At 41.9% G+C, this 12,838-nt stretch overlaps 1 protein-coding gene across 4 annotated transcripts in view; it reads left to right on the forward strand.

Moving 5' to 3' along the window:
* The window catches only part of SMIM35 (small integral membrane protein 35), a 259,001-nt gene that overhangs the window by 219,732 nt on the left and 26,431 nt on the right, over positions 1-12,838 (forward strand). For all 4 annotated transcript variants that reach the window (XM_078683946.1, XM_078683943.1, XM_078683945.1 and 1 more), the window contains exon 4: positions 12,487-12,619. In XM_078683946.1, the coding sequence (XP_078540072.1) occupies positions 12,487-12,595 (109 nt within the window). In that variant the 3' untranslated portion in view covers positions 12,596-12,619. The remainder of the gene's footprint in view (positions 1-12,486; positions 12,620-12,838) is intronic.

The raw sequence follows: 12,838 nt of genomic DNA on the forward strand, positions 1-12,838 counted from the left end.
GACCTGCCTGCCATTAGGCCAGGTCCTCGCGCCTGAACTCTGACCCCTCACCTCTGCCAGAAGCAAAGCACGCGTTGTCATGATTCCTATTGGTTTCATGCTTGCCAATAGGAATCAACGCATCACCGTTATAAATACGTGCGATGTAAAAGATGGCGAAGTGTTGGACATTGCGATGTATTCACCGCAGGGTTAACCCCTTGGCCGCTGTGGTAATTCCGCCACGGCGCTGGGGGGAGGGGGGCCGTGCGGCGCCGCCATGCTGGTGACGGAACCACTCCGTCACCAGCCACGGGTGGGCTGTGCTAATGACGGAGTGGTTCCGTCACGGCCCGGCCCGCCCATTAGAACGCCCCGCGCAGGCGCGAAATTAGTGCCGCGCAGGCGCGGCGGCCGGGCCGTGACGGAACCACTCCGTCATTAGCACAGCCCACCCCTGGCTGGTGACGGAGTGGTTCCGTCACCAGCATGGGAGGGGTTAAAGCCGGTGATGTCATGGTGCGCGATGTATGATAATACATCCATAAATTCCATCTGATCCTAAAATAAAAGCCAAAGCTAATGGGCCATCAGGCCTCCTTTTGATTGAGTATCCTGGCTGGGAGCTACCTTGAACCTCTGGCCTAGCTGCAAATGCGGTGGAGGGGAAACAAAGGCTCACAGCTTGTTATTACTTTACAGGTACTTAAGAGAGGTATGCTTTCGACTTTGGATAGTCCCTTTATATAAGACATATGCACACACTCTAAGAATGTCAGATGTGTTGCCCTGTCCCAGTATTTACTCAAATGACAACTTAAATACCACTATTTCTTTTTTTTTCTTTTAGAGCGCTACTCATCCCAATCTAGAGTGTTGGAGGGCTTTACATTACATGTTCACATTATACATTGACAATAAATCATATGTGTGTAAATCAATGTACAGGATGTGTTACATAGACAGTGAAGGTTACAAGATGTAGGAGTCATATGTGCCTCATAGCTCACTGTGCTATATTATAAGAATTACAATTTATTAACTGCAAATAACAAAATGATCTCTGTGTTAAAAGCAGTAACCCACTTACCTATCTCCAGAAAAAAAAAACCTGTCAACGGCGTGTCACATGATGTGTTCCGCAGGAGACGTATTAAACTTCTCTGCTACCTTAATTCAAACCTGGGACTAGACAAAACACAAATCTCTCCAACAAGTGCAGTAACCACCATATTTATCTTAACATTATTATTATTATTCCCTGACATTTACTGGGCACACAAAGATCAATGCAGCAGGCGCCTTAATCCCATAAGATATTTTAAAATGCAGACTTTGCAACTAATTAAGCAGAACAGATTTTCTGCCATGTTTCACCATGTTGCCAGTTTTTTTTTGGGCAGAGATTAAAAAACATAAATGTATATGGTGACGCCTAGATTTTGCATCTGTGTCGCGCCACTTTTGTGGCATAACTCTGATGAAAAATCTCATTTGGTAAATATTGTAATACGCTTAAATGTACTTATGACAGACCTGCTAAATAAATGTTTGAGTTCTTAAGATCTGATGCCACTTCTTGCGATGTTACTTTTTGTGAAGTCATGGGTTGTGATGTCATTTAATGTGATGTCACATTCCATGATGTCATGTGCTGTGCTGTCACTTGCATGCTGCCTAACTTGGTTACTCCCCGCACGCCTTTTTTTAGGACGTGTCAGTAAGTCAGTGTTTGCTTTTGTGCCGCCTTGTGTACGCCTGAGATTTTCTGTGCTTCCTTGTGTATTAAAGTATTTCTATGTATTTTTTTAAATACGTTCAGTCACACATTAAAATCCATATAGAATAAACATGATGGTATTTATTGGTACAATTGAATAATTCCAACAGCATTAAATAACAAGAAATAAAATACTTTAATCAATTAACACCAAACAATACACTCTCTTTTTACAGAAACCCCCATAATCCAACTCTTTTTATACATTCCATCTCTGAAGACTAAAGCAACAATAAATGCGACCTTTTTGGTACCTTAAGCAAACAAATAATCAAAAGCATTTTTATCATTAGTAAATCAGCCTCAGAGTAAAAGACTTTAAGTATCTTTTTTTCTCTATTAGTGCTGCCAAACATAGCATTAGAATATTTTTTATTACAGCATAATTTCTTCTATACAAAAACGTACAAATCAGCAACCTTGTGCCAAACCCCACATTTTCAACTCTTGCTCAGAATCCCAGCAGAAAAGCAAAAGAGCGAAAAATTCCTATGCAAATAAGTTCTTTGTATAGCCAAATAATAAGGTGCAATACCCTAGCATTCTCCTTTTTTATTAATGTGCAGCAATGATGAATTCATTCTAATAAATCTTTGAAAGGCTTTACATAAATGCCCGTAAAATGTCTTGCAAATAGATTTTTTTTAAAGAAATATTGCTCGCCATTAGTGGTTGCAAACCCAAGATCATGAAGCGGTTGGACACCCACGGTCTTTTAGGAAGTGGTTAATCCGACCTCCGGATTGCGATGCATGCCTCGTGTACTTCAAGCGACTGCTGAAAGACCACTAACGCCGACAGCCTTTCTCCAACTGCCGAGATGGTGTTCTGAGCAAAACAGCATCCATAGGGCAGTACAGGGATCTCCGACCCCCATCCGGATTACGATGTGGGTTTCCGACAACCTGACCTTGGCGGTCAGACCTGCTGCCTTGAGTCATCGTAAACAAAGGGTTTGGGGTGCATAGTCTCCCAAATCCACTTCTCTCCAGCAGTCTTTGCAGTGATTCCCTTCCTCCAGGTCCCCCTGTATACCTGGGCAGCTGAACTCCGATGACTCCAATCCTGCGGGCAACGCAATACAGGGAAGTCTGCTGTATATATCCCCATTGACTGGACTGTGCACTTTCTGCTACACTTTGGCAATGGGGTACATGATGTAGAAGGCATATCTCCATGTATGTCAAGCATGTGTGTACAATTCACATGTTTAATATGAGTTTTGTATGTATTTGCAGTGACATATTTGTGGGGTACGTGCTCCGCCGTAGCTGCAACCACCGTGGTAGCAGCGGTAGCATCCTAATACGGTGGGGGGAATCTTTCTGGCCTCAGCAGTTGGAAAGGGCTCACGAGGATGGCGGTCAGACAGTCGGTCCGACCAACATCATAATGACCTCCAAAGTGCTGAAATATGCTTAATATTTACTCAAATTGGGATTCACCACAATATAGACCATCGAGCCATTTCTCAGATACAGATGAAATTGTTTGATTATTTAGGCTTGGAAAATGTGTTAACATTTCTGTTGCAATACTCATAGAACTTAGCCCGATTGCAAGGTGTGCAGCCTTAATTCCAGATTCTTGTATTCCAAATACTTTACAAATTGCTTTGCCTTCAAACCATTTCCATTTGAAATTAAACAGAGACTCAATTATTGTTAACCATCTGAAATATTAAGCCTCGGCATAGTAGGCAGAGTTGCGCTACGCGGAGCACCACGGAGTTGGTCAAAAACTCATTGGAGCTCCGCTACGTGCCTCCCACTCCCCGCAATGAATATTTTCTAAATTCAATCTTCAAATAATGTAAAATAAAACTGCACTTACCTTATCGCGGCATCCAAGGCTGCCCTCCTCCTCCTCGCTGTAATCCGTGGTAGGACTGCAAATGCACGCGCATGCGCAGTCCTACCATGACGTATGACCAACGTAGGAGATTACGGCAAGGAGGAGGAAGGCAGCCCGGGACGCCGCGATAAGGTAAGTGCAGTTTTATTTTACATTATTTGAAGATTGAATTTAGAAAATATTTATGGTGGGGGGGTGGGAGGTGGGAGGGTCCGGGGCTGAACTCCGCTCCGCTGCAGAGTCGGAGGTTTTCCAGAAACTTTACGCTCTCAGCGGAACGCGGAGTATGCAAAATTCCACAAACTCCACCAGCGGAGCAGAGTTCAGTGTCCAGGGTTAGAAATTATCAGGTCGACTTTAGACAAGTAGGCTTTCAGCACTTGGACCACCAAACATCCTCCGTGCTTCTAGTTTAAATGACCTAATAGCTTCATTATTTCTATACACTTTAAAAATAACAGTTTTTCATGTTCTTTAAAAGCTAAGTTTTCATTAGAAATCAACCTTAAGGGCCTCATTTATGAAAACTGTTGCATTGCTCCGACAAAACAGCGATGCAACAGTATTCACTGCGCCCTCCTTTTGACACGATGGTTGCGCCGTATTTAATGTACGCCATTCCATGTCGCAATGAAAAGGCAGATATGTCAGGAATCCTGACGTATCTGTTGGTGCAAAAGTCACGCATTGCTGGAGTTGTGTCACAAGCATGACGCAACTCCCTCCAGCAATGCATAGAGGAGGGCTATCCTTAACACACTGCATCACCCTAACACCTGCCATGAGGCAGTCGTAAGGTTTTGACGCAATGGCGTCCTAGAAGTGGCACACTGAAATCTTATAGATTTCAATGTGCCACTTCTACAAGGATTTCTTGCTGGTGAATGCCCAGCCTGCACACATTATACCTGATGCAGGTATAATGTGATGTAGGGGTTCACAAGGTGACACACCTGTCTAGTGATGCAACAGCAGCGCAAAAGTGTCGCAAGGGCTCATAAATAAGCCCCTAAGTATTTATAGAAGGAAAGTCTTTTCAACTTGACATTCTATATCTGCAATAAAAGTTTCATTCATCATGTTCCATGCATAGCGCATGGGTTTTTATCAACATTAATGATCCAATTATTCTGTTTACAGACGATTACACATTTAAGGTATCTAGCTGCCTCTGAAGCCAGAAAGATGTATGTAAATATACCTTTATTTTCTTTTTGTGGGCAACCTTTCACTGCACGTATGGTTTCAGGAAGGTCACATTCAATAAGAGAAAACCAGCATTGGCATAGCCAATAGGTCTCGCCTTTGGGACCTTATAAGTGTTTCGTTATCCAGCACAATATCCTTGGTGCAACAACATCAACTGTTGCATGGCTAAACACTTATAAGGTCCCAAAGGCGAGACCTATGGGCTATGCCAATGCTTGTTCTACATTGGCGGGAGAACAAAAGTTTTGCGGTGATTGGCCAAGGTGGAGCACAGATAAAAGGGAGGTCCTAAAACGCATTTGGTCACCAATGAACTTTTACATGGACTTTGTGTTCTCATGTGTAGTGGCCAAATGCCTAGTCAGATTTTCATAAAATTTGTCACAATTATGCATTATGGTGTGAAGATGATCCTTTAGGGTACTACAGGTATTTATTTAAGTTAAAAGGCTATTTAACTTAGTGATATCTGTTGTAGCAGTACTTTCATGAATGTTCACAGTATTTCATGAATGTGCCACGGTACACAGCGATGAAAAGGCCTTATGTGATTGGCTAATGACTGCCTTTACAAAAGTTAAATCTCATACTATATGCAACAAGGGGGGTCGAAGTAGCCCTTTAAGCATTGGGTAAACCAATATACACAAAAAGAGCCGTGGCGCACAAGTGATAGATTATAAGTCCTGAGTAATCAATAACAGTTTCTTAGTTACTATTGGAATCCAAACAGAACTTCGCCTGTGACTTCAAAATGTTATGTTAAAAACTACTCAAGATAGCTGCAGATCTGGTTTTTGTTTACATTTTTATTTTTTGTTATAAAATAGTGTCTACCTCTAACACATTCACAAAAATTCAACTATTACATGATTCATCACATTCAGATATACAGAAAACGTTTAGCTAGTACAGGGATTTATAAAGTCTTTCATCATATATTGTTTGAGTAGCACAAATGGCCTATATCGTTTTTTGTATGCACTGGGTCCGTTTTGCAGGTAGTCCACATATGTAGACCATTGCCAACCATTCTGATGTCCCAAACCTATTTGCTATTACACTTAAATTAAGTGGTATGCACAGACAATACACTCACCCTGACATATTCAGGTACCAACTATGATTAAATGGTAGTCGGTGCAAATAGGCAGTTGTACTGCTTAGCATAGGCAATGTGCTTCAGAGCCTCTGAGCAGCTACTGCTTTGCACATATTTGGAAATGTTAGGGTTGCGAATATAGGCAGACAACTTACAGCCTGATTCATCAAGCTAAATTGCACTTGCAAAGGGCAAGATTCTCAGAATCTTGCCTTTTGCGAGTGCAATTTTTGCATTTGGGATTCATCATCCCAAATGCAAAATTCGCTATTAAAGAATTCGCACATTTGCGAAGAATTGCATTTAAGGAATCTCTATTTGAGATTCCTTAAATGCAATTCATGAATCATTTTAAAATTGCAAAATTGCAATTTTGGGCCGGTATTTACCGAGAGGTCAGACCTCGTGGTAAATAGCAAAAACTTAGAAAAATGCATTTAAATGCATTTTTCTAAGTTGCATGTTACACACACACATGTCCTTTGGACATGTGTGTGCGCAACACCAATGTAGATTACATTTCAGGGGTGCTACAGGGTGTCCTTTAGACACCCCTGCACCCTTGAAATCGCATCCTTATTTGCGATTAGCTAATTGCTAATCGCAAATAAGGAACATGTAGGAATCGCAATATTTTTTGCAATTCCTAACTGAATCCCGCTTTGCAAGTCCTTAATAGCGATTCCTTATGAATCGCTATTAGGGGCTCGCAAAACGGGAGAATGATGGATCAGGCTGTATATATGTTGAGTCGTTGGCTTTCATCTAAAAATAACTGCATTCAGTTTTCTTCACTAATAAAAATAATTGTACGAATTGTTTGCAAAAGTAAAGAACTGAAAACTTGAACCCATGTTTATCAATGCGATCTACGGTTGTAAAGTTTTCGCTTTGAAATGGAAAACTTTAAATCGCATTGTAGGACATGAAGCAGGTGGCAACCCAAGGGGCTGCTGCTTGCCTCCACTCAATATTCTTTTCACAAGATGACATTATATTTGGCTGTCCCCTCCCGTCGTGTCACCATGAAGTGTTAAAGCCCTCTCACTAGAGAGAATGCGTGACGTTAGGTCATTAAACTCAGCTGCCTTGAAACTGGCCTCTGGTATAATAGTTTGATGTTCTTCCTTGGACCAATTTCCAGAGAAAAATAGTTTAAAGATACATTATTGACTGGTATGCTTTAATTTCAGAGCAGCCCTGTGTGTAATTACTTTTAGATCCATAGCATGTATGATGGTAGCATGTATGTGGGAAATAGGCCTTGTACTTTTTATTTTACAGGGACTGTTCTTCATTGCACTGCTTTTCTTGGCATCTTAGTTGGGGTAAACATTACTTCTGCTCCTTCTAATTGTTTCATAATTAAATAACTTCTGAAATTATACAAAGTGGATGCAAAAGGTTTTTCATTAGAATTCAAATGTTTCGGAGCTGCAGAGAATGTAAAATTACCTTAGTTACTGTTGGAAAATGTGCAGCATTAACTGATTTCTTGAGGGCAATACTAGAAGTGTTCTCATTTCGGAACTTGGAACTATTACACCTCCCTCGAAAGATTGTTCAAATGTTTCTCCACAATCATTGGAACAATACCAAGTGAATCCCCCCCCCCCCCCCGCCTCTCATTTCTGCTACTTCTGCTATACCTTGTGGTCAGAGGAAAGGAATATTTCACATATGCTGGAGAGAGGACGAATGTATATGAAAGTCTACGGGGCATATTAGCAAGGAACCTCGTTAAAATTATCGCGGTTTTAGCGGCAGGAAACTGCCGATAAAACGACGATAATGAGCTTGCTAATATGCGTTATAGAATTCCTATAGAATCCCAGGTTAGATGTGCAGGACATCTAACCGGGATCCGATAGGAATTCTATAACGCATATTAGCAAGCCCATTATTGCCGTTTATCTGCAGTTTCCTGCCGATAAAACGGCGATAATTTTAACGAGGATCCTTGCTAATATGCCCCCATGTTTTATACAGGAGCAACAAAATGTAAGGGGGGTCAGGAGGCATTTGAGAATTGGACTCTGGATCGAAGAGTTATCAGTTCCTTCCTGAAAGTTTCGACAAATATAATTTCTCTTACGGGATAGGGGATTATAGTAGGCTCACACCGTTACAATCTTTATTAAGAAACCAGAGTCTCAAGATGGCCTTTAAATCAGACCATTGCATGTTGTGGAAATCCATTAAGACCTTTGTTGTCTCAAATAAAACTTCTGTTTAGTGTTTTTTTTTATTTATTTGCGCAAATGGTTGATTTCTGTGGTGATTTAGCTCTATATAGGTGACAATACCCTCGAACATGTTGTAAAAATATACAAATTAAGCCCCCTCCCAGACGGTTCCTTCCAATCCCTCTTCTGAATGGGTGTGCTTCATTCAAGCAGCACCTGGATTTTTTACAGTACCTGTGAGTTTAGCGTGGTTACAGTTATAGCCAACTTCCTCATTCGAATAGTTTTTCTAGCACAACTACATGTGAAGATATTCTGCAAACCTCTATTTTCAGGTAGTGACCGTTTCTTCTGCCCCCATGCAATAACTCTCAGTACTAGAAATGTACAGCATAGAAGAGGTTCTTTAAAAAAAAAATGTAAGTCCTCATCACGCAAAGTTTCAAATAATAGAGTGTTATAGCAATATAAAAAACCACAGAGAGAAAGTCTTTCTGGCTAACTGTACCATCCATGTCCCTTTCCCGGCACTAGGATCACACCTTGATCTTCGTGGGGTTATCCTTTCGGCTTATTGGGCATCTCTTAAGCAACTTGCTCACTCCATTTGCAGGCCATAACCTGGACCCGCTACTCAAAACTATTGATGTGCTTAATCATTGGACATCTTAGTTTGCCGAATCATGGTTTCTTATGATCTTTCCGCCCAGTACTGTTCCCAATTATTCCAGAACTTCAGCCTTTTACTGTGTGTCCCTGCTTTATCCAGTTTATTTATTCTAATAAGTGAATTTAACCACTCTTCTACTGTGGGGGGGGGGATTAACCCATTTTATACAAATTTCCCGTCTAGCTGCTAACACTATCATAAATAGTAAATTTCTAAGCCTTTTATTAAGGCTACAAACCCCGTATCCTCTAGTTTCACCCCAAAAAGAATTAAATGGGTGCTCACCTGAATTTCTTGTTTGAGGACCTCGGAGAGGATCTTACCTACATTATCCCAGTAGGATCGGAGGTGCGGGCACTGCCAAAACATATGGATGTTGTCCACTCTCTCTTCACTGCATTTGGGGCAACTCCTTATTCTCGGTTTGTTGATTTTCGATAGCCTCTTGGGTGTCCAATACGCTCTATGCAGAGTGAACATAAAGTTTTTTTTCAAAGGTGCGGATGTAATCACATCCCCACATGCAGCCGCAGATAATCGCCATAGTGCTGCGACATCCTGCGATGGCAGCGCCTTCCCCCATATCTCGTTTGGTAAGGTGAAATCCTCTCCTCCCTCATTGATAAGCGCCCAGTACCAGTAGGCTACTTCTTTCTTCTCAAATCTTTGTCGAAACTTGGCCCCTAATACTACATTTCCGGGTCCATCTTTTCCTAGGGTATTTGCCCAGCTTGCTAGCTGGTAGTACTTGAATTTTGATAAGCTTCCATTTGTTAACTCTACAAGTTTTCCCCACTCAATACTATTTGATCCAGTTAGTACTTGACCCCATTCCACTATTCCATTTTCTTTCAGTGGAACCGCTAGCACATCCTTTAAGCATTCGGGCGTGCCAGGTGAGTCCCAAATTGGGGCACAGCTACTATAATAGGGGATCCTCCATTAGCGTCTTATCTGGACCCATAGTCTAATGGCTGTTCCCAGGATTTTCAGTTTAATCTTTTTGAAATACTTTGTGTGGCCAAATTTGTACAGAAAGTAGTCCCCTTCTGAACCTGTGATTGCTTGCAGGTAAACTGGAAAGCAGTTAAGTGTTTTAAATAGCACTCTAATATTCTTAAAATGGAATGCCCTATAATATTGAAGAAGGTCTGGGCTAGCTATCCCTCCATGTTCGTGTTTCCTCCTCAGCTATTTCCCTGAGATTCTGGCTCCCTTGGAGGCCCAAATAAAGCTAGTGATTTCACCCTGTATTTTAGCTATTGATTCTTTTTTGAACTCTAAAGGTATCGAGTTGAAGAGGTAGGTAAATTTAGGTAGGATCATCATTTTGACTAGATTGGAACGGCCTATAAATGACAAAGGGAGAGAGCTCCAAGCATTAAACAATTTTTTGACCTCGGACTGTACCTTATTAAGGTTTATCTGGGCAATCTTATTGATCTCCTTCACAATTAAGATCCCTAAGTATCTGATTTGAGGTTTTTCCAGAGGATAATTAGCCTGAGTGTTCCAGCACATTATCTCTGTCTTTTGCTGGTTAATTTGGTAACCTGATATGTATCCAAACTGTTGTAGTGTACCTATTATTTCGGGAAGAGAGCCTGTCAAGTTGTTTGTATAGATCATTAAGTCATCTGCGTAAAGCGCGACTTTCTTTTCCCATTTCCTACAGAAGAAGGGAGATATATGTGGGTTAGATCTTAAGGCACAAGCCAGGGGCTCAATATAGAGATTAAATAATATAGGAGATAACGGGCACCCCTGCCTAGCACCTCTTTCTATGTGTATTTTCTCTGTTAAGGATCCGTTAACCAACACACATGAAGTTGGGGAGCTGTAGATAGCTCTAACTGCTCTTGAGAAATTATTGCCCAGGTTATAGGCTTCTAGTGTGTTATGTAAAAAACTCCACTTGACCCTATCAAAGGCCTTAGCGGCATCCAAGGTGACAATCGATAGGGGAGATTCACCATTACTATATCTGTGTGTTTGAGCATGGACATTTTTCTGATATGTGTTTTTGTATAGAGTATATTCAATGGAATGCTGCGTCACTTCCTGTAATGGAATGCAGCATCACTTTCTGTGATCTATTGCTGCGTCACTATCTGTAACGCGAGGCTGCGTCATCTTCTGTGTTGGAATGCTACGTCATGCCCCTGTTCTTATTCATAGATATGAAAGTGGAAATCGAACAACAGGGCATGTGCTTTCTTTAAACAAAGCTGTTTTCCGAAAGTAACCGGGGGAATGCACGGATCATGAAAAAAAAGTTGGCTACGCTGTGAAGTTTCCATTTATCCATTTAATATTATACGTGTCGATCTAGAAGTCATGCACCTTTATTGTTTGAAAGTTAACAGATACCATAGGTGCAGCACGAGTCCACTACAGTATTTAATTATTTAGGGCAAAATATCTGAGGTATTTGTAGAAAATATTTTTTAAACTATCTTCGTTCTTGGCTTATAGTACTTTTTCGCAGTTAGTATTTACTAACGTGATTCTTGAGATTTTGCATGCGCCGATTGCAGATGTGATCTGTATTCCTTCAGCAGCCCGCTCGCTCGCTGTCAGTGAGAGACAAGCATTGGCCGCGCGGTCGTGAAAGTAACGCGGCCATGAAAGCAAAAGTGATGGCAGCAGTTAGTATTTACTAACGTGATTCTTGAGGTTTTGCATGCGCCGATTCCAGATGTGATATGTGTTCCTTCAGCAGCCCGCGCGCTTGCTGTCAGTGAGAGACAAGCATTGGCCGCGCGGGCACGCGCCTGTGAAAGCAAAAGTGATGGCAGGGAAGCATTCTGTGATGGGGGAGGGGCAGAGCAAGGCGCTTGGGAGAGCAAGGCTTAATGAACCATGAAAGCCACATAGCGGCTGCGCGCATGGCCGCAAGCTTGAGGCCAGGAAAAGATTGTGGTAACACTTTAAAAAGCCACCACTAACTAAATGTCTCGCAGAGCAGCGCATGCGCTGGGTCTGCGAGGCCTAAAAACCAAGGGAGGAAGCAAGGACGCATCTCTACCTCAACTCATTCAAAGTGCGCACTTCTGTTGCAAAATGCACTTGAGCTCAGGTTCCAGGGAGTAGAGCTGTTAGAAGTAACAACAGTCCAGATGGAATACCTTTTCATATTTCTACCTATGTGTGTTTTTTCCTATATGTACGCGTATGCTTTCTTGTGTTGTCATGGCTGTCTATGAATGTCCATGTTTTTACATGTCTACCTGCGTTGTTCTAAGGATTCATTTGCCTCATTGAGTGGACCTGTGTTCTGTACATCTAAGTATATGTTGCCTATCATACCTATGCAAAAAGATTAAAATCAATAAAAACAGATTTGAACAACAACAACAAATGAGTGGACCTGTGTTTTTGTGCCTGTTCTTCCTTTTGTATTTCTCTATTTCTTTACATATATTTGTGCTATTTTGCCTATGCCTGTGTTTTTTTTGCAGTGAATGTGCGTATTTTCTTGTGTTTGCTTGTGGTTTTCCATGTATTTATTTGCCTGCTTGAGTCAATCCGTGAGTTTATGACTTAATGCCCTTGCTTCCTTGTTATTGTCTCTATTTATCAAGGTCTGTCTGTCTGTGCTTTCCTATCTGTACCCGTTTTTCCAGTGAACGTGCTTGTCTATGTGTTTTTTCGGGCTGTATAAGAGTACAACCCTGTGGTTGATCACCTGTCTGTCTCCACACAGGAAGTTGAAGTCCACAGAGCTGGAGTTTGCGCCTCCATTCACAGTGAGCGGTTCCCTGAGTGGCGGAGGGGGTGTGGCCTACACACGCTTTCAGGAACCCGGCGTGTGAGGTCTTGGAGGACGGCAGCAGCAGGTGAGTTGGTGTGGACGATGGTCACACATTTAAGGGCAGACTGTCAGTGGGTGGCTTACTTTAACTTTCAGAAGGAGAGCGAGGTGTGTCCTGTGAGAGTCAAGGCTACAGAAGAACATCCTGTGTTCCAGGAGTGTGACTGAACTTAGACTCAGCACTCACGAGACATCACAGAGTCTCACTCTCAGCACTCATGTGACACGACTCATGGTCTCAGTT

The sequence above is a fragment of the Lissotriton helveticus genome, chromosome 3_1 (assembly GCF_964261635.1).
Source record: "Lissotriton helveticus chromosome 3_1, aLisHel1.1, whole genome shotgun sequence".
Classification (NCBI taxonomy): domain Eukaryota; kingdom Metazoa; phylum Chordata; class Amphibia; order Caudata; family Salamandridae; genus Lissotriton; species Lissotriton helveticus.